The 21785-nt window shown below is 32.5% G+C and overlaps 1 protein-coding gene across 1 annotated transcript; it reads right to left on the bottom strand.

Moving 5' to 3' along the window:
- Window positions 1-1530: 1530 nt before the first annotated feature.
- Window positions 1531-3336, bottom strand: LOC148618499 (uncharacterized). Its single transcript, XM_088577513.1, has one exon. The coding sequence runs from the start codon at window positions 2734-2736 to the stop codon at window positions 1708-1710; it is 1029 nt and encodes a 342-aa protein (XP_088433639.1). The 5' UTR covers window positions 2737-3336; the 3' UTR covers window positions 1531-1707.
- Window positions 3337-21785: the final 18449 nt, after the last annotated feature.

Genomic DNA, 21785 nt, shown 5'->3' on the forward strand with positions numbered 1-21785 from the left:
AAGTAGAATGGAGTGTTGTTAGATCTACACACAATTACTGAATGAAACAATTGCTAGCTCTAATTTTATTTAAATTGTGAAGAAGTGTCATTGTTCTGCCTTCTAGCGCTTATTTAAAGGTGCGTTTACACTTGGTGATTAATATTTACTTCATACTCTGGTGCATTTATTGCGATCTGTTCCCTTTTCTATTGCAATATTTTTTCTTCGTAAATTTCAATTTTCCTTTGATGACAATATCCCTAGAACCGTGTAATGTAGGAGTCATTATGATTAACAACACTTGACAGAGTAATCAAGGGAACCAAAATAATCATGATTTGGGACAAAATTTAGTTTCATCATGAGAACACTGCAGTACTAGTTAAATGGTTCATTACAGGATTTAATCTCTGTAGTATAATGACTTGTTATGTTAATTCATTGTAGTCTTTTATGTGGAGGCAGACAGATTAATGACAATAATCCATAAGAACCCTTCCCTTTTGAATCTCTATATATAGGTATCAATACTGTTAAAATACCAAAAATAAGTAAGCAACAATAAACTTAATCCTACAAAATTCTAGCAGGCTTAAGAACGTGGCGGATCTAGGATTTTAGGTTAGGGGCGTATATAGAATTAAAGAACGAGCAGCGCGAGGCAAGACAAACTTCGGGGAAGAATTTGTGAAAAATCAAGATTACATGCCCCCCAAAAAAATTTTCATTGGGAGAGGGCAGTACATCGGGTTAAGACCCATCTTTTTTTGGAAAACGTTTGGTTTATTGCTAAAATTTTGGCTAAATGAGAAAATCATAGCCTGGTATCCGTTTTTGAATGTCTGGATCGGAATCCCCTTTTATAATCCTGCGTTGACTAACTTCCGACTAGACTCGGTCTGCAACTCACCTGAGGTTTTGATAAAAAGTAAACATTGTAATATCACTTCACAGAAAGAATTAGGCAGTGTCTAACTTCACTGTAGATGTGCAGATAATTTTGATTGTAGAAGGTATCTTGAAGCTATATTTTGTTATTTCAGGTCTAATTTCATTCTAAATGAGTACATTTGATCAATTAAATAAAGAAGTGGGTCCTTTTCTTAAAAGGATAATTTTGGGTTCTTACTTATTATAGTTAATATGTTGATTATTAAAGTTCACATGTAAACCATTAACCTCTGATAAGGAATTTATAATCTAAAAATAAACATGCTAATAGATTAAGTAATTCAGAAGACAAACATATGTTGAGACTCTTATTTTAGTGTTCATTTACTTATAATGGGAAAGTAACCCACCAGGGGTTTAAAAGAAAATCGACACTGTTTAGCTTTAACGTACCGTTACATCGTTGCGTTCGTCGAAATCTTTCCCATCATATTGTCATTATAGTGTACATTTTACAAGCAGACGTCACATTTAAATGTAATTTTAGAAACACATTTACTTGGGATACACCTATGCATAGCTACAGTAAATTTACATAAAGGAATAATATAACAATTTAGTTTTCCTTTATAATCGTTCAGACATTTATGAAATAAGTTAAAATGACCACCATTTTATTGAAAACATAAACCCATTGCAAGTTGCTAACATTGAATTAATATATAAAACATAGAAACTTGAACTAAAAAACACAATACTGAAATGGTATGTTCTACTGAACACATGAACTTATATAACAAACTAGCACCCAGATGTCACCTCACAATTTACTAGTTATTTCTTACTACTGTAGTAAATACTTGTTCCCGGTGCAGGAGTTTTTACAGTTTTGTCCCGTTCTGATTTGTTCTTTGATAAAGATTTAGCTAATTGTTTAACATTGCCCTTTTTGAAGGTTTCTAGAATTGCTTCACTCTTCATTCTATTTGGTTGGTGTACACTGATGGTGTCTTCTTCGTGTTTTTTACTTTTGCTTACTATCATGTCTGTTTGAGCACGCGTCAGCATCCATTTTGGTGGGAGATCTTCTGATTGGTCGTCTTCGAAATCTGAAATTTTGTCTAATTCTTCATCATGTGATTCACTGCTTAATCTTGACATTTGTCTTCTGCCACTAGGTGCACTTTTATTTTTTATTAATGGTTGCGACAAACTTGTGGCCAACTTTTGAAACCTACCATCCCTTGTTGGGCCTCCAGGTTTTAAGTGACTTTTACCTCTATATTTATTGTATTCCTTAAGCGCGTCTTGATCAACAACCATCACTTCCGGCAGCCGTGTCATGAATGTTCGTTCCCGATGTGTCACTATTTCTGTTTTTTCTCGCCTTATGCTGAATGGCATTTTTGGCAATCTATCCTTTTTCATTGAAGTTGAACTTCTGAAGCTATAATCTGGAGCGTGATACATCACATCAAAACTCGGTCTGCGTTGCTCTTCTGCGATTTGAACGTTTGGTAAGTTTAGTCCAGACAGTCTAAATTCATCTTCCCGTTTCCATTTTGCCTGCTTGCGCTCTTGGTTTTTCATAAAAGTTCTTGCCGAGAGATCAAAAGAATTAGAGTTTTTGAGTTGTCTTGTCGACAGATTTGTTAGTTGTCGTTCTAGGTGTCTGTCTTGACTGGTATTTTCGTGTAGTATGGTTCCGTAAAGATTTGTTTTTGGCATAGCATGTCGCACACATAGATGTTGTTTCAGTTTGATGTTCTTTGTGTCAGCTCCAGGCTCATAGCTCAAGAGATCGTTTGAAATTTCGAAAGGTAAATTTTGGTGCAGACATGATTTAAAATTAGCTAACGTCATCTTTTACCTTTGTATAACTGTATATTATGAATTATAAAGTCCTAAGCATAGTTCTGTCTATTCCGCCATGAACACTACCGTTGACGCCTTCCCTCTTTTCTCTTATGGGCACATGCTCTATAATACAATGTTTGTTAAAGCGTTAAACTAACTTCTGTCTTTATGAGTGCTGGACGATTGCCTTGACAAGATAATGCTTGCCCTCTCCCATCTATGTCTGTACAGTTCCGATGACAGATCAACTGCTTTATCCTTGCATTGTTTTTGATTTTGTTCTGTAAAACTCTGAAATATTGAATATGATATTACTGCAAAGTGTTGTTAACAACGCCCTTTGTTCTTCGGTCTCGTATGACTAGGTTTAAATCCATTAAGTTTATATGTATTAGGATAATCTGGTAAATCAGACTAGTTTCAGATCGTTAAATTACAATCCATTGTATTGTATTGAATACATATGGCCGCATTCAGAGAATTCATCACTTATTGGAGCTTGTATAAGTGACAGTCAGTTAATGTTTGTAAATGCATTTCCAATTTCTCATATATTCTTTGAAAGTACACATTGATGTAAGCTGCTTATCAATATTTCATTAGATAAATATCTTGTGGCATTTATATGAAGACTGTGAATTTAAAACTTCAATTACCTGTTTAATAATGATTTTTATTCTGATACTACTATTTAACCTATTATGTGTTTCAAAATGGCATAACAATTCACCCCTTGGCACAAGACACTGATTTGGTGATAGAGACATGCACCAAACATTGATACCCGCTATTAAGAATAACCCATGTTTCTGTTAGTAATGTACTTGGTGAGTACTAAAGGATATTGTCGTAAAATGAATTCCCCTTGGAGGTATAATTTGTGATTTTAATACGACCTCAAATCGTCCGGCGTCAACAGATTTTTTTTCCGGCAATAACTTGAGTGTAATTTATATCTGTGAAATTATGCCACAGGGTGCCATTCCGCAAAAGGAAAAAAATAGATTGATTTTGGTGTTTTAATATGTTCCATTTTTTGGAATAAGGGGCCAAGTAAGGCCAAAACAAACATTTTTTTTCTTGTTCATGTGCTAACAATTGAGTATAAGGATCCCTCTTAAATAGTACTTTAAGATTTCTCATTTCTTTTTACTAATTGCAAATGTAAATTCATTCTCGTCAGAATCTTACACTGTGTCGAACATTTTCATAATAATACAGATTCAGAGCTCAATCGGAACTCATCAGCGGCGTTTCTATTTACGCATAAGAAAAACCTCGGAACCACTAGGCGAAAGAATCTGTCCGAAATATGACCGGTCCGATTTTAAAATTATAGTTTTACTGGTTGAAATTTTTACTATTTATTGTTTTCCTAGATCCTCGCTTCGCGCCAATATACATGTCAGGGTTATTGTTGTTTATTTGTAGTGATATCTAACCATTTTTTTTATCGCCACCTGGTGGATAGAACTACTTTGAATCGCGCGTATGATTACAATTCCGGCATTTTTCAAGAAGAAATTCTCCTTTCTGCATCCGAGATTATTTTTTAATGTCGTTGAAATGGCCAAATAGTTCCGATTGATTCAGAGCTGTATCAAGTTTGAATGTTATGTCCACGCTTGTCTTACTTGTTTAGGACACGAATTCTGTAGTCGTATTAAGCTGCACCGTGTAAAAATTTTATTTAAATTAAACTATAAGAATGTGACGTCGTTGAACCAAAAGCAATGAATTCTGATTTCCCGTGTCGATATTAATATAACAACTCATGTGATACTCGTCCCACCGATATTGCCAGTAATAAACCTGAGGGATTCATTTAATTATTTTCAGCAAATATCTTTCTCAAATGTCTAATAATTTCAATATATATTTATTTTTCATTTCCTCAAACGCTTTCTTTCTCGTAGATAATGAAGGTATAAATGTACCTTATGTAGATGGGTTTCATGTCCTTTATGAAGAACCAAAGATCTGATTTAACCTTTCTAAATTGAATATTTTTAAAAGTCTTAAAGGTCTTATTTCTTTTAATATTAATGCATTATAATAAATGGTATTGTATAATTTGACGTCATTGTCTGGCAAATGACTTAGTAATGTAAATTAAATTAAGATTGATGAAACTTGAATTTTTATTCTTGTGGATGAAAGGGAATTCTTAATAGGACTTCGTTCTAAATGTATGAGAAAATGTCTTCAATTATAAATGTTCATGAGACAACGAGCCTTTGTGCAAGGAACATGGAGTCTTGGTTCATTGCGGGTTGAAGGACAAACGATGGTTTATATAGGTACATTATACGGGTCTGCAGTATTGCCCCGTGTCAATTTCCTGATCTTGATATAAGCTCCTGGTTTTACAGGAAGTATGCTATCTTTTTATCGTCATATTTTTTTGTTTATATTTGTGGACATGCTATAATCTATAACAATATTTTTCCACGCTTTTTTTTTAAATTTACATTATGTTTAATGTATCCTCATTGAAGTTGCTAAGTGTACCGGTGTTTGTCAAAGGAATGATTATTGTAGAACGCGATATTCACATTTCTTTCTTATTTCAATGAAATGAAGTATTCTACATCACGAAAACCATTTAAGCGTAAATCTTTGAATTTCCTTTAAATAGCAGTTATTGTCGTTCAGATAACAACAACACAAAAGAACAAAAAAAAACAAAACAAAACAAAACAAAACAAAACCAATAAGCAGAAACTAAAACAACATGCATTAAACAGTAGTCATTGGGGAAACTTACAACATACATTAAACAGTAGAAACCTTCCAAGCAGTCTAGACTGATTATAACAGGAGATCTAAATCTCCTAGCTGAACGAAACCATAAACTTAATCATATAATGAATCTGTACAATTTGACCAATTAAATAACTGAACCCACAAGGATAAGCAATAAGCGCCAATCCTTACTGGATCATATTCTGGTTACTGACGAATGCGTTGTCTGTGATTTCCATAAAATACAAGTTGATAGACAATACGGCGATCACGAAGCTACGATTGTATTCTTGCAAATTTCTTTAAAAACACAAAATTTCGTATTAGAGACTTGTATAGGACTATTGTCATGCAGACTTTCAAATACTAGTACATAAAAAATGATAGATACGTTTGACTGGGAAACAATCATAAACAACTATATGGATAACAACTGCAAACTATTTACTCAAAAATACTTAGATAGTATGCAGGAATGTGTTCCTAGGGAAGAGGTAACAATTCGTCAAAAGGACAAGATATGGTTCAACTCAAGAGTTAAGTAAAGAAATAAGAACGCGTAACAGATTCCACAAATTATCAATCAAAACAAAAAAGGATACCCATATCAATAAATACAAAAAAAAACAAACAAACAAAAACAGAGGAATCATGTTAATAACATGAAAATCTACCACAAGCAAAAATTTCTCTTAAATGCAAATAGTATACTAGATGAATTTGAAAGCATTAATTCTAAATACTATTGATCCTTGATAAATCAAAAATCACAAAAGGTACTAATGAAACTTCTAGAATCAGACGATTGAAAAAGGACAACGGTGAAATAGTATCTGATGAGAGCGCGTGCCTTCTCAATAATTGTTTCGTTCTAGATCTACAATTAATGATAGTGATATTCAAACACCTAATTTCGAACAGCGAATGAACACATCTATTGATACACTTATCATTTCTCCTAAAGATGTTAAAGATATTCTTCAAATACTCTAACTCTGTAAGAGTAATCAAGGGAATCAAGGTTATAGCGATAATCAAAAGAATGTAATCCAGGGACAAAGACCAGACATGGAAAACAGACATACAAAACAAAGAACATTAAGTAACTAAAATCATACATACAAAGTAACAAAAGTAAATGAGCAACTCGGACTCCAGTAAAGTTCCAGGACCCGATTCAATCAGTCACCGCATGCTTAAAAATACCAAAGATACAATATGTTTTCCGTTATCTATGCTTTTTAATGTATCTCTTTCAACAGTCCAATTCCTTGAATTATGGAAAACCGCGACCATGATCTCACTTTTTAAAAAGGGAGATAGAATCGAAATTTCAAACCATAGACCTATCTCACTTATGTCATCTGTCGGCAAGAGTTTTGAAATGGTTGTATTTAAGCACATGTTTAATCATTTGTTGTTCAATAACTTGCTGTATAAATATCAATTATGTTTCATTCTAGGCCATTCTACCGTTCACCAGCTAATAGAAATTTATTATAAAATAACGATGACTCTCGAAGAAATAAATATATCTACTTTTGTTTTCTGTGATATATCTAAAGCTTTCGACCGAGTTTGGCACACAGGTTTTCTGACAAAGCATATGGCGTAAGCGACAATTTGAACAACTGGTTTAAAGGCTACCTATTGGAAAGAGCGCAAAGTCTTTTAGTGGCCAATTCAAATTCTCCTCTGAAGCAAACAAATGCTGGAGTACCACAAGGCTCTGTTCTTGGACCTCTTCTTTTTCTTGTTTATATTGATGATATAGCCGTTGATCTCATTTGTTTAACCAGACTTTTTGCGGATGACACATCGCTATATATTCCGCACAATCCTACTCTACAATCGAAGATGTAATGAATTTAGACCTAGAGAATATAGCAAAGTCGATGGTTGATAAATTTTGATTCCCAGAAGACCAAGGCTTTTATCATTGCTAAACGCAATCTTACGGAAGACATTGATTTATTATTTCAAAACCAATCCATTGAATTCGTTTTGTCTCATAAACACTTTGGTATTACGTTTGATTCGAACTGGACGTTTTCAACCCATTTAGACACCATTATGCAAGCAAAATATCCGTTTGCATGGGAGTTATTGGAAGATACATTTTTTTTGTAGAAGACGATTCAAACGTCTTAACATGTTTCGCTCTATTCATAACCAACTGTGTCCACAATACTGAAGCGATCTTATGCCCCCACTTAATAACCAGATTTCGTCGTATAATTTACGCAACAGTGCAGATTATACCATACCCACTTCAGATTAAGTAGTACCAAAAGGTCATATTCAACAGTAAGAGACTGGAATCAACTAAATTTAGAGACAAGAAATGCAGGAAACATAAGCATATTCAAAAGAATCATTAAAGGGCAACAGAAAACCCCCCTGAGTACTTCAATTTTGGTGAAAGGAAAAAATATTATTATACATATCAGGCTAAGAAACATGTGCAGTTCCCTAAATGCTGATTTATTTCGTGTAAATGTAGTGCCATCCCCTTCTTGTAGTTGTAGACATCCTTTCGAAGATTGCATCCACTATTTTATAGAATACAATTTGTAAAATGAAATTCCCTGATGGCACGGTTAGGCGGTTTCAACGTAACAATAGCATTTCTGTTGGCTGGTGACAAAAGTCTTACATACGATGAAAACACCGATATTTTTGCTTGTGTTCATCATTTTATCAAACGAACTAAAAGGTTTGAATAATACTGCATGTATATGAAATGACTGTCTCTCACGTTACTCCTTTTTGTCAGACCCCCCTTTTATTCCATTTTCTTTTTTTAGTTTCATATCGTTCATGTTAATTTGCAATATCTTTTCTTTTTTCTATTATTGATATTTTTTAGTTGTATCTATTTGCCGTCATCATGCATTCTTTGTATGGAACAGGACCTCCATAATGTTGTTATAACTTGAGTCCAATCCCCTTGCCTGTGTTCTTGTGCAAATAAATATGTGTTCAGTGTAATTGGGCACAAATTAATAACAAAAATCCTAAAAACAGCTGCATGTACGAATTCTGGAGAATTTTAATTTTAAAGCAGGAGTGTGTGCGTTAATACACCTAAAGTATCTTCCAAACATAATGTCTTATTTATATGCATAAATTATCTCATATCATCGTAAGACAATCAATATTGTATCTTTCTTTTATTTTTATGATATATTGTATATTTATGATAACTGTATGTTTTTGTTTAACGTTGTACATTTAATTTATGTACATAACTCAGAACACCAACAAAACCTTCACCGTGTTAACTTTTTTCAATCGATTTAGTCGTTCCTATTGTTATCCATATTAACTGTCACCTGCCCAAACACTTCGAGCTTAAGTTTCTAGAGATTTGATCTCGATACGGCTGATGAGCTTTCAAAAGCAATTTTGTTTATCAATTTACAATGTATTATCAGATAATTTTCCCACGTAGATTTCTGGATTTGCTTCTTTTCTTAAAGCCTAAAATAATGTGTTTTTAAAACTTTGTCGTTATCCGGAAGTAAAACACACAGTTGATTTAGGCTCCCTTTTAAAGTTAGTAATTGTTCTAAATTTTTGATCAAATCGTTCATGCATTACCCAGTTAATCCTTAATTATTGAGTTGATATTGAAAAACAAATCTAACATTCCATTCTATACACAATCTGTGAAAAAAATATTGTTCCTTGAATTTCTCTCACAAAACGCTTAAAATATGATATGGAATGTTTCATCAAAACAATGACTGTCTAAATCAGGGATAAAATTATATTAAATTTTTATGCGAAAAACGAGAACATGTAAGATACAATCGTTTCTTTAATGTGTTTACCTCTCAAATGATAATTGTGTATGAATAAAACATGGTAAAGGTAATAACTGTTTTTTCCTTGCTTTCATATCTATATAAGTAAATGACTATGCATGAAATTAAGGTTAGAACAGTAAACATGTATTCACAACTTTTGTTATCATATAGAATGTTAAGGAACCCAAATAACACTGTTATTAGCTTTTTATGGTAAGTGTAGAACTTCTTGGCTTTCATTGGAATTATTGTTTCACGAAAAAGCTATTCAATCTAATAATGCACAGGATAAACAGATTTAGATAAACGAAAGTTTTTGCTTTTTTTTTGTCTGTAAATACATTTATCACAAAAAACGTCGTTGATTGTTCATTATATATATATATTTTTTTTCATAGGTGTTTTTGACAATTGTCTCCGTATTATTGTTCTTACTCTATTTTCAAAACGAGTGAAGGTAGTTGAACAGATACATTAATCAAACATTATTTGGTGACAAAATTTATAACAAGCACATGCCTTAATAATAAAAGATGACAGCACTGGCACTTCTAAGAATATCAACCTGTTGAAATTTACCAAACTTTTATTCTGTTCCTCACCCGCCGATGTAAGCAAACATCGCGAAAAATATTGTACCTTTACAAAAAGTGTAATTGACAGGTTAAACGAATGTTTTCTGGACAAATGTATTTGGATGATTCGACCAAGTAATTCTTGATGGAGAGAAGCGACCTATCTGTTCATTTAGCAACATCTCTGTTGATTGCCTCCATACATTATACTGTCTAGAAGATGGCCTTAATGGCAGAGTGTTTGGCTTCGTGTCTATTCCTTTCAAAGCACTTCCAGGAAACCATAATGTCTCGTCTTTCACAAAATAACTTTTTTGTCTAGTTACAGTTCTTAGAGGGCTAAGAGGAGGTAATCCTTCGGTATTAGAATTTAATGCCTTTTCCACTGACGTTCCGCGTCTTGGTGTTCCCAAACGAAGGACAGGTGTCTGATAATTTCTTTTAGCAAATCCAGGATCACCCCTTGTTGATGCTCTTGGTGTGATATTAGATCTAGATGTATAATCGCCTACTGATCTCGGTGTTGTTGCAGACTTAGAGTACTTTTTCACTTTAAATGTTTCGTTAGTTTTTCTTATATTTGGCACATAAGCACTCAATCTTTCATTAAATCTTCGGCGACTTCGATAGTTGACTCCTTGTTGTGAAGCATCTAAAGAAAGTTTTACAGTTTTAAGGTTTCCATCCCGCTCATCAAGAACTGATGACCTTCCACTGTTCATTCCAGTAGAATCGGCGTCATCAGCATCAAACTGAGTGTGATGCAGCGTTTTCTTTCCCAGGAAAAGATGGCGATCATTAAGAACTTGGTCACTAAATTTATAAATACTGTCTACAGTAAATATTGGCGATGGAGCCACCAAGTCAGTCTGATCAAATCCATCCTCACGCGGCAGATACACATTAATAAAACCATTTCCGTAGTTTAGTTCCGTTTTCTGGCGCTCCATTACCTTAACCATCCACAAAATAAAAGTATCTTATATGAGATATGAAGGTAGAAACTATTAAAATCACATATCTACATGTTATTGTCGAATATTCATTTCACGACTTTGTCATAACCGATAAATGTTATCGAAAATTGAATTTGTCTTCATAACACTATCATATATAAATCTCCCAGTAGAAACAATTTACTGTCTTTTCTCAATCAAGATTAGTAATCATTAGAGATAGCACTGTGTGACAAGATTTTCGTTCCAAAACCTTTATGAAGTATGGTTTAACATGTTTATTATGTCTTTAGATATTTAAATATGCCAGAAAGGTATATACTTGTTTTGGCAGGTGAGATAATGTACATCTTTGGATCAAATAAACAGACCCTGTATAAAAGCTGACCTTAAAGTAACAACACACACAATGATTAAGTCGGCAGCCGTTTAATTGAAACATATGAAAAGATTTTTTAAATAACTAAGTACTTTGGTATTTTAAGGTATTATATAGTAAACTGAATAGATAATTGGTAACTTTAAATTTGGAATACAGTATCTTGGTTAAAATTTTATTCCACACAATTAAAGATCCATTAGCTCATACATCAATCCAGATATCAACAAGTCTTACAGAAAGCATACAGATCTCTTGTTCCGTTGTTAATTAGGAGAAACACACAGTTTTATGCTATTTACAAAGTTTGAAAGACTTTGTTGTTGCTGTAGCGCTGGTTACCATCTACTATTGTTGAGTATATTTTTCAAACATGAACATAAGTTTACATGTAAACATGACCATAGGTTTCCATGTTAACATGACCATGGGTTTGCATGTTAACATGACTATAGGTTTGCATGTTAACGTGACCATAGGTTTACATGTTAACATGACCATGGGTTTGCATGTTAACATGACCATAGGTTTCCATGTTCACATGACCATATGTTTGCATGTTAACATGACCATGGGTTTACATGTTAACATGACTATGGGTTTACATGTTAACATGACCATAGGTTTTCATGTTAACATGACCATAGGTTTGCATGTTAACACGACTATGGGTTTACATGTTAACATGACTATGGGTTTACATGTTAACATTATTATAGGTTTGCATGTTAACATGACCATAGGTTTGCATGTAAACATGACCATCGGTTTGCATGTAAACATGACCATCGGTTTGCATGTAAACATGACCATCGGTTTGCATGTTAACATGACCATGGGTTTACATGTAAACATGACCATCGGTTTGCATGTTAACATGACCATAGGTTTGCATGTTAACATGACCATCGGTTTGCATGTTAACATGACCATAGGTTTACATGTAAACATGACCATCGGTTTGCATGTTAACATGACCATGGGTTTACATGTAAACATGACCATCGGTTTGCATGTTAACATGACCATCGGTTTGCATGTAAACATGACCATCGGTTTGCATGTTAACATGACCATAGGTTTACATGTTAACAAGACCATCGGTTTACATGTTAACATTACTATAGGTTTACATGAATTGTATGTTTAATATTTTATCGGTTATATTACAACGTGACAACATCTTATTTATTTACTAAAAAGTTTATTGTAATGGATTGTAATTATTTCAACTTTTTTTCCATTTTCACTGTATGCCAAAGAAGAGCATATACCAAAATCATTTGTTACAAAGGAAGTTCAATTGGCCTTGGTAATATACTAAGTATTTGAAGACAAGCAATGCTGGCAACTTAGCTTAATTTACTGAGATTTTAAGAACGCGAGATAAAAAATATGACTATTCTCAACCCTTTTTGGTAAAGTACACTGGTTATTCACGTTGAACAGATGGTTAGAGAAGTGCATTGATTTTTGTTCGTCACCCTGAACAGATTGCTATCACATTCTTAAATGCATTTTATATTAAAGATAGAATAGAGATATAAATATTTTGTATTGTGTATTTTTTGCCATGTCATTGTAAGTTTGACAAATAATGCACTTGATCACGCACAATAAAATAAACGAAGCTTACTCTAAAATACTAGAATAAAAGATTGAGTTGATATATTTGTGTGTATATGATTATCAATTTAATCCAGTTTACAATATCGATCTGTTGGCTATCTGTGTCATTTATATTTTATTTAATCTGCGTGCCCTATTCTTAATATTGATGTTAAAAAAATTTAAATATTATTATGGCTTTTTTGTTCTTGTTTTTAACCTATTTATGAATAACGGCATTATTAATTTTCTAAACATTATTCATTTTATCCAAGTGACTTTGAAGTTTTGGTCGGTTGTAAATTATTACACTACTATCGAATCAACACTTGTTATCGTATTTCTTCATCGTTCATGATTACTGTTATTATGATGAAAGTAAAACCTTTTAATGCTCCCGAAGAAACTTTAATAAAAGAGTAATTAAGGGAACCAAGATTCTAGCGGAAATCAAAATAATATTATCCAGGGACAAAGACCAGACATGGAAAACAGACAAAGGCAACAAAGCACAGAAAGTAACTAAATACATACAAAGTAATAAAGGTAATTGAGCAACTCGGACTCCACTAAAAACTGGGAGCATGGACCAGGTGCACCGCTAGAAACACCTACCGAGTTGTTTATAAAAGGTCAAGTCCGGGGTAGAGGAAAGAGAAAAGGAAAACTATGACACACTGAACACATGTGTTCATGGTGCAGATGGATATGCCGTAACGATACACGAGTTCATGATGATTACCATAAAACTTCTGTAGTGACGACTTCAATCTCGTAGCGAAATAACTCTGTTCCAGAAGCCTAGTTGTAAGAGGTCTGGCGCGATAGAGAAAGTCTGCGTAGTCTCGGCAAGCTCTGACATATGAAGGTGCTGAATGATGTTGCCACAGATGAAAGGAAAGTCATTGCGTTTGTCGTATAGTTTGGTCAGAAGTTTTCCTTTACCGTCGATCTGTAATAGTAGGCCGAGATATGAGACTTCAAAGTGTCTGTAGTATCCTTTATCTCAAGTTCTTTTTGGGTATATGCGATGTAAAAATCCCCGAAACTAGGATTGTTTAACGATAATACGTCAAACCACATAGCGGAAAAGGAAATCAAAAGATCTGACTAAGCAATGTTCCTTCCTTTGGATCAAATCAGCTATTAAGTCAGCCTCATAAAAGGAGATATTAAATTTTTGTGCATGCATTGAGAGATATTGTAAATTAAAGGTTTCCACATCCAACAAATAATTCTAGCAACTCCTCGTTAAAGCGCTCGGTTGATTTAAATGAAACTTTAGAGAGAGAATTGGTATCGTATTTGAATAATATTGAAAGAGGCGGGTTCATTATTCTCGGAACAAAAGAAAGTTGAATTTTAGAAATAAGAGCCAAACACGAACATTATCAGCATTTCCATTCCATATTTTACCTTTGACCCTAAATAAAAACCAATCCTATAATAGAATTTTTTTTACGGCCGACATTTTCGGAAAGCTCCATTGTCAGGTTTGATTGATGTATATTCTAGCTGTATGTTTGGTGGGTGCATTAAGATTGAAAGATTTCCTTTAATGTCACTTATTAGACTTATCACTTCATCACTAAAATCTACTCTTTACCTCACAATTTACTACACTCCCTTTACAACGCTTCTGAGTCTACGTCACCATTATATAGACTTGTGGTCATTATTCTGGATATTGGTAATAACAAACTCTTTAAACCAGGTTCATTTCCACCACTCCCGTTTGTCATGAAATGTAAAGATGATATAAGATGGGCTAACATCATCTACCATAAAACCATTATGGACAAAACTATACCGTTTACTTCATCTTTCTTTACTGTACCAATGGCATCCAAAATTTCCAAATACAAAAGGTATTGAAGGACCTGAAGGTTAAAGACATCAAGACTAAATCACCTGACGGTTATTGTATCTATACATGATACTTAGTTGAAAAAGTAATGAAAAGAAGCAAGATTTTAGCGGAAATCAAAAGAATGTAATTCAGGCACAAAGACCAGACATGGAAAACAGACAAACACCACAAAGACATTAAGTAACTAAAATATTACATACAAAGTTATAAGAAAAAAGAAAACTCGGACTCCAAAAAAAAACGTGGAGCATGGACTAGGTGCACCGGTAGGGTAAGCGTCCTCTGTTTTTCTAGAAACACCCATCGCGTTGTTTCAGTTGATTCCTGACTCAAAATCATTATAAATTGTTGTTATTCTAAAGACGAATGAACACATAGACACAAATACGTCGTACTTGTGGTGGATATGTTTTTTTCAGCAAACGATCGGCATTCCATTGTGCACAATTTTGTTCCTTTGACCAATTCCTTCATTCTTATGAGACTGACTTTATAGCCAATTTTATCCAGTAAAAATATCGTTTAGCTAGATCCTGTGATCTCAGTTTCCGCCCGTAGATGACATTTTGTCTTTAAACAATCCTAGATTCGGGGATTAAGGGATTTTTTTGCATCACATCTACCCCAAAGAACTTGAGATAAGACCACTATGAAATTGTGCATTTTATGTGCAACTCGGTGGTTATTTCTTAAAAAGCAGAATCATGTTATTTAGAGTATAGTGTGAAAAATTGTCAAAAATAGACAAATTTTATAAATAACAGCTGACAGGGCTGGAATATTTTGCTGAATCTAAACTTTTGGTGTATAAAAAATCCGTTACAGCGCGCACCATTAAATTCATAAAGATGTCTAGAACAGTATTTGTTTCAATGTCAATGAAAATACATTTGTCTGTGTGTGTTTTGCTTGATATAGCCGATAAAATAATAGATGTTATTGAAGTTGTAACTTTAGACCTCAACCAAGTTAATATTTTTCATTATATAAATTAACTATATGTATGGAAAAGTTATCTTTGAAATCTGATCATACTAGTAAGTTTTCTTTGAATTGATTGTACTACAGAGTTTTTTTTAAATAACAATATAATAATAAAGTTGAAAAATATCGCACTTTCCGTCCTTGACTCAGTTACACCTTTGTCTAATTCAATGCCATCCTTGATGTTGATTTTAATGACTTATCTGAGCTCTTGTTTACACCTTAAATGAAACCAACTGATATATTCACACAATTCGTACCAAAAAAAACCAAAAAAACAAAAACAAAACAAAAACAAAAAAACACGACGCTGAAATTCGATTTAACGGACCTGCACATGCGCAAATTGTTGTCATTTATGAATGAAGCCCATTGACAGTATTATGCAGTTCGTACTACACAGGGCGACGCAAAGCGGGTAATAAGGTGGTGCATAAACTTCAATATTGATTTTTATTTGTGTGTTTGTGTGTCATTCTTATGTTAAAAAAATGTTTAATACCTTTTTTAAAAATTTGACTATCCTGGCGGAATAAAATCAAGGAAATGGTCCTTTCTTTTTCTTTTTTCATTTTACCTTTTAACTATGTACGCTGATTTTCGATCACGTACTCGAAATGTGTTCATTAAATTTCTATATCACTCTCTGCTATAATATAGATTCTCTGCATTATATCAATGTAAGAACCAAGTATGGGACACCTAAGGCTGGAAGAGAGCATCATACATACGAAAAACCATGTGTTTTTTTTCACGTGTTTACAAGGCTTAATGTTTTAAAAGAGTAATCAAGGGAACCAAGATTATAGCGGTAATCAAAAGAATGCAATCCAGAGACAAAGACCAGACATGGAAAACAGACATAAACAAAAAAGAACATAGAGTAACTAAAATAATACATACAAAGTAAGAAAAGCAAATGAGCAACTCGGACTCCACTAAAAACTAAGTTCGGAAATTACCAATCTGATTTCAGCATATTTTTTTCCAAAGATAAACGTACTGTGTAGAGATATCAATGTCAATTTCTTTGTCTTTTTTGTTTTCCGGGTTTATGGAAAAGATGGTCGGATCTTGAGCTCTTGTCTTATTTGTTAAAATGCTATATAATTGGTCTTTGGAGATGCTGGGCTTTAACTGCAATTCGTTACTCCTTTATACACTTTAATTGATGTAAGGTTTTGATCTTCGAAACTGTTCTATTAATTTTAAAATACCATTGATCTATACCGGTAACTCTGTTTTCAGATGTATATGCTCATTTCAGTAATCTATCTATCTGTTAAAAATTGTGTTTTCCAAATAAGTAGATTAATGTTATAAAGATAGAGAAATGTCATTGAGACATTTTATATAATACTTCCTCGTTATTTTTAGTAAAAACATTTTTGAAATTACCAATCATTATTGTTCCTCATTTGATACTAAAGATTTCTATATAACGACAAGGGGCTTCAACAAATTACTGCTATTTTTCCTCTATTTTCTTTTGATCACAGATAGCTTTATCAATGTTTTTTCATTTAATGTGATTCACCTTTTTTGTCTTGATTAGTTGATTTTTGCATTAGATTCTTGTCAGTGATTCTTTCTGTGAGGAAATTAATTTAAAATCCTTACAAATTTTCAATTTTCAAAAAGTAAAGTACAGTATTGTTTCCGTTCGCTCTGATAATTGTGGCTATTGTCATTGTTTTGCTTCGGTTAATGGTTGTGAGATTTTCAGGGATTAAGGTTGTGGCATCTAAAATCAAAAGAAAATACTGATATTTTCCATTATTTTTTACACACTCTAAATTCCATTTAATACTACCTCTTTAGTCAGATTATGACAATTATTATAGAAAAATATCAAAAACAGAATTAGAGAACAAACAAAAATAATTTTAAAAAACAACCAACCAAACAAACAAACAGTAATTAGTATTTATTTATTGTGGTCTTTACCAACCATTCAAATACCCTAAACGACTTTTTGACGACTTTTACTATTTGGTCGGTTTTGGAAGCTTTACAGTGTTTAGTTTAGATCTGACTAGTATATCCATTTTGAAAGTTTGTATAAGATAATACTATATGATTAATTGGACCAGATTTATGAGATTATGCGGTTTTATACAGAGTGCCACTTCAAAGAATTATTGTTAATTGTAAAACAATTGAAATGAAAACATTTTCAAACTCAATTAAAACAACATAGAAATTAGAAAGAAGGGTTTGTATATATATACATTAACTAAAATAGTGAAAAGGAGTGCCTTTATATTTTCTCAGTTATTAATCGAAATAGATATAAATTGATCTGAAAATCATTTATCACATAAAGTGGTATGGGTAAATTGTGAAACTCTAAAAAGTTGCGATTATACATCTCATTACACAAGAGTTACAAGTGTTACAAGGCTATTATTACGGGTGGTAGTTCCCTGGTTCTAGTGCAAATATTTTGCCAGTTTTTGTACTTTTTTGAAATTTTGGGATGATGTGAGAAAATCACTTCTGGGATATAAGGTTGGTTATTTACAGTAAACATGAAGAGTAACATCGCTCGGAGTGTAATGAAGTAGCAAATAAATCTTCTAAAGTAAAACCTATTGTATATTGATGCACTCATTGCCTATGTTGTATCCATTTGATGTTTTTACAAGTTGATTATGAAGGCGTGTCGAACCACAAATCTAAACTATACATAATTATTTGTCTGATGTAACAGTTCTAAAATATATCGTTTCGATGTTAGTAATATTTGGCGAAGCATTAACTGCACTAATCAATTATTCAATAAACTTACATTGCAGGTTACCTTTATAAAAGATACTGGTTATTTGACTTGTTTTAATTGGATATACCTTTCAATCTAAGTGATTTTGTATGTTTTAAAATGCTGTTACGACTCCAATGGTTTGCCGAAGGATTTTTAGTCGACTTCCGTAATATTTTCTGTACTATGCACTCTCCATACTGCATGTTTTACATTAACTCGTTCTAATCTACTTGCTTTTAAAGAAAGTTTCTGGTTGGCTTCTTAGAAAGATTGCCAATCCTTTCTTGATAGAAAAATGTTTTATTTCTCATATTTGAAGTGTCAAAGGGTGATTTAAATAGTAATAATGCTTGTTGTAATGAACTGTTTATCAAAAGACATTTTCAATATGATTTAATCAGTTTAAGATTTAATTAAAAAAAACCTTTCGAACTCATGATGAACCAGAATACACCAACATGTATTTTATATAAAGAATTCATACAGTTATAATTTGTCAGAATACTTTATTTCCGTACATAATTACAATTTTTACAGTTTATTTTAAAATATTAACATGATGAAACTATACATGTCATGTATATGTTAAGAAAACAGATACAATGTAAAAACTATATATAAAAAAACATGAATAATGCTCACTAAATTGAAACGCACCGTTTTGAAAATCACATTGAAAAACAAGCGTTCAGAATCTTTATAATGACTACATGTATAAAGGAATATGATAGAGAGCCAATGTAGGATGCTGATAAAAATATCAATTTCCCACTGCATTAATGATATCCTATATTCGGCATAATTTAAAGTCCAAAGAAGCGGAGAAAGGCATGGAAGTACGGACGGACGTACCTACAGAAGTACGGACCCATATGATTACATACACCAACCTTGTAATCGGGGGCATAATTAGCATAGAAGATAGATTTCACATTGAAAATTTTTCATGCGAGCCAAATGATAATGAATCGCATCTTCATATCAATATATGGGTATATAAAGGGACTCGACTGTTTAAGAACCAAGTTTTGTAAGTCAACTCCACATCTTTAATCTCCATATTTTTAAACAAAAAAGTCGAATAAACTTGATTGTCTTATAAAAATCAAGTAATTGTTCGATAACGGATTTTCCTAGATGTATTTAAATTATCATGCATAGTTTTGATGCCTTTGTCTCTCACCCGCTCACTTGGAAACACACTTCAATATAAAACATGAAATGAAAATTCAACTTTTGAAAACTAGAAATTATTGTCAAAATATTTCAGCATGTTCTGTAGATTGTAATACAGCTAGTAAGATAGCACTTAATGTACTTTCTCATGTTTAACTATATCACACGAATTACATATGTTTTGCAGATTTTTTTCTCTTTCTCTAAAATGGAGAAATGTTTGACATTCTTTGTGGTTTATCCTTTGTTTTGCATTTTCCTTTATATTTTGAAAAAAAGTCTTAAAATTATCAATGTTTCATTAAGTATCTCTACAGACAAACTTAGGAAACAAACAACTTTTTAAAGGTTTAACTTCAATTGATGGTCATGCAGAACGGGATTATTACAAATAGACTTACATCATGGGGAATTACAAGCCACCAAATAGACCTACATGATGGGGGTTATTACAAGCCATCAAATAGACCTACATGATGGGGGTTATTACAAACCATCAAATAGACCTACATGACAGGGATTTTAACTACTCCATCTAAGTAAGGTACAACATCATGATTAATTAAGTTTTTGCATTTAAAGTGCAAGTCATTTAGAAAAATATCTTAATGGAATACTTCATTATTCATACAAAGAATTTAAGTGACGATGAACATGCACGAATAAAATTAAATTCAACTGTATTCACAATCGTCATGCAATAGTCGCGCTTTATGCAAACATTCTCTCATGATAAATGATATTGAGTCAAGTGGATATAACGTCAGATAATATTGACACCACGTTTCTTCCTTGATTAACCAGTTGTATCCTTAAATATGGTGCCAAAATGCTCAACAGAAAATACATTATACAGACATGATAAGATTCTATATATCTGTCATTCAACTGACTGACCTAAGCTCAGTGAAGGGTAGTTCCCGACTAAGTATTATTTTCATACATTGTATTAAAATAATTGTAGTTTTTCGCTACATTGCAACAAAATACGTAGCTAAATGACTATTAGAATTTACAAATGTACAAATTCAATAATGAAACAGAATTTATATTTATAGCTTAAAACTTGAGGAAAAATATGGCCAATTTAAATTTTCGAAAAAGGGAAGTTTTATATAAATATACGAACTTATTATGGCGCCTTATTTATCGGCATCTAAACAATCGAACGTATATCGAACGTTGACTTGTCTGTCGTATAGATTGGATTTTATATTTGGTTAAGGTTTACTCTGGAAATAAACTTTCTTCATTCTAAATGGATTAGGAAATCTCTAGTTACAAGGTTAAGGGAGTCTTCGGACATGTTAGGCCTCGGCAATTGAGAATACAAGTTTATTATTATACCTGATTCAAACAAAACGTACGCAAAATGAAACATACAACACAAAAACAGCACATCTGTAATAATCGAAGTATGGAAGATATGAATTTTGTAAATATCACATCTCGTTATATGTTTAAGAATCTACACAGTCTATCACAATAAACACCGAGACGCTATGTAAACATTTTAGTTTATAGATTGGCATATTAATTCACTTCATATACGGATGCTGTCGGCAAAGTTATTTATGCATGATATGACTTCACTAGATTCTTCATCAGTGGTTGTAATATTAAAATCTATTATATTGTAGAATTACAGAATAACGTAATTCTTTACAGGAATACAGTGCATCATTAGTCAATGATAATGATTAATTTTTTTTCACACAAAAACAACTTTTTTAATGAAAAATGTGAACAAATTTTGTAATGAGTACTTTTCAAGTACGCTCAAGGACAATTGAACGAAATCATACACAAAACTACAATGTCCATTCCAAATTACACAATGTTTCCTTTTTCTTTTACCTTAATTCAGGGATGAAATGCTTTAAAAAAAATCAGGAGTTTAGCTGTTCTGAAATTTATTTTGGTTATGGAATGTTAGTGTTTTATCAAAATTCCATTTGACCATTTAAACTTTTTCATAATCAATTGTTTGCTAAAACAGTACCTGCATTTAGAAGCAAGTATCAGGATGCTGTAGGTATTAAGTGAGGTTCACTGATACATTTTTGCAGTTTCAACGGAAAATATATGGCAAATACGGGTAATTTAATCTGTTCAAAGTTGAACTGATGCAATGTTTTTTGTTTTTTGTTTTTTTTTTTTCATAAGAGCCAATAAATGAATGCCTA

This window comes from Perna viridis, chromosome 4, assembly GCF_037379345.1.
Source record: "Perna viridis isolate PV_CMFRI_1.1 ecotype Kerala chromosome 4, ASM3737934v1, whole genome shotgun sequence".
Lineage (NCBI taxonomy): Eukaryota > Metazoa > Mollusca > Bivalvia > Mytilida > Mytilidae > Perna > Perna viridis.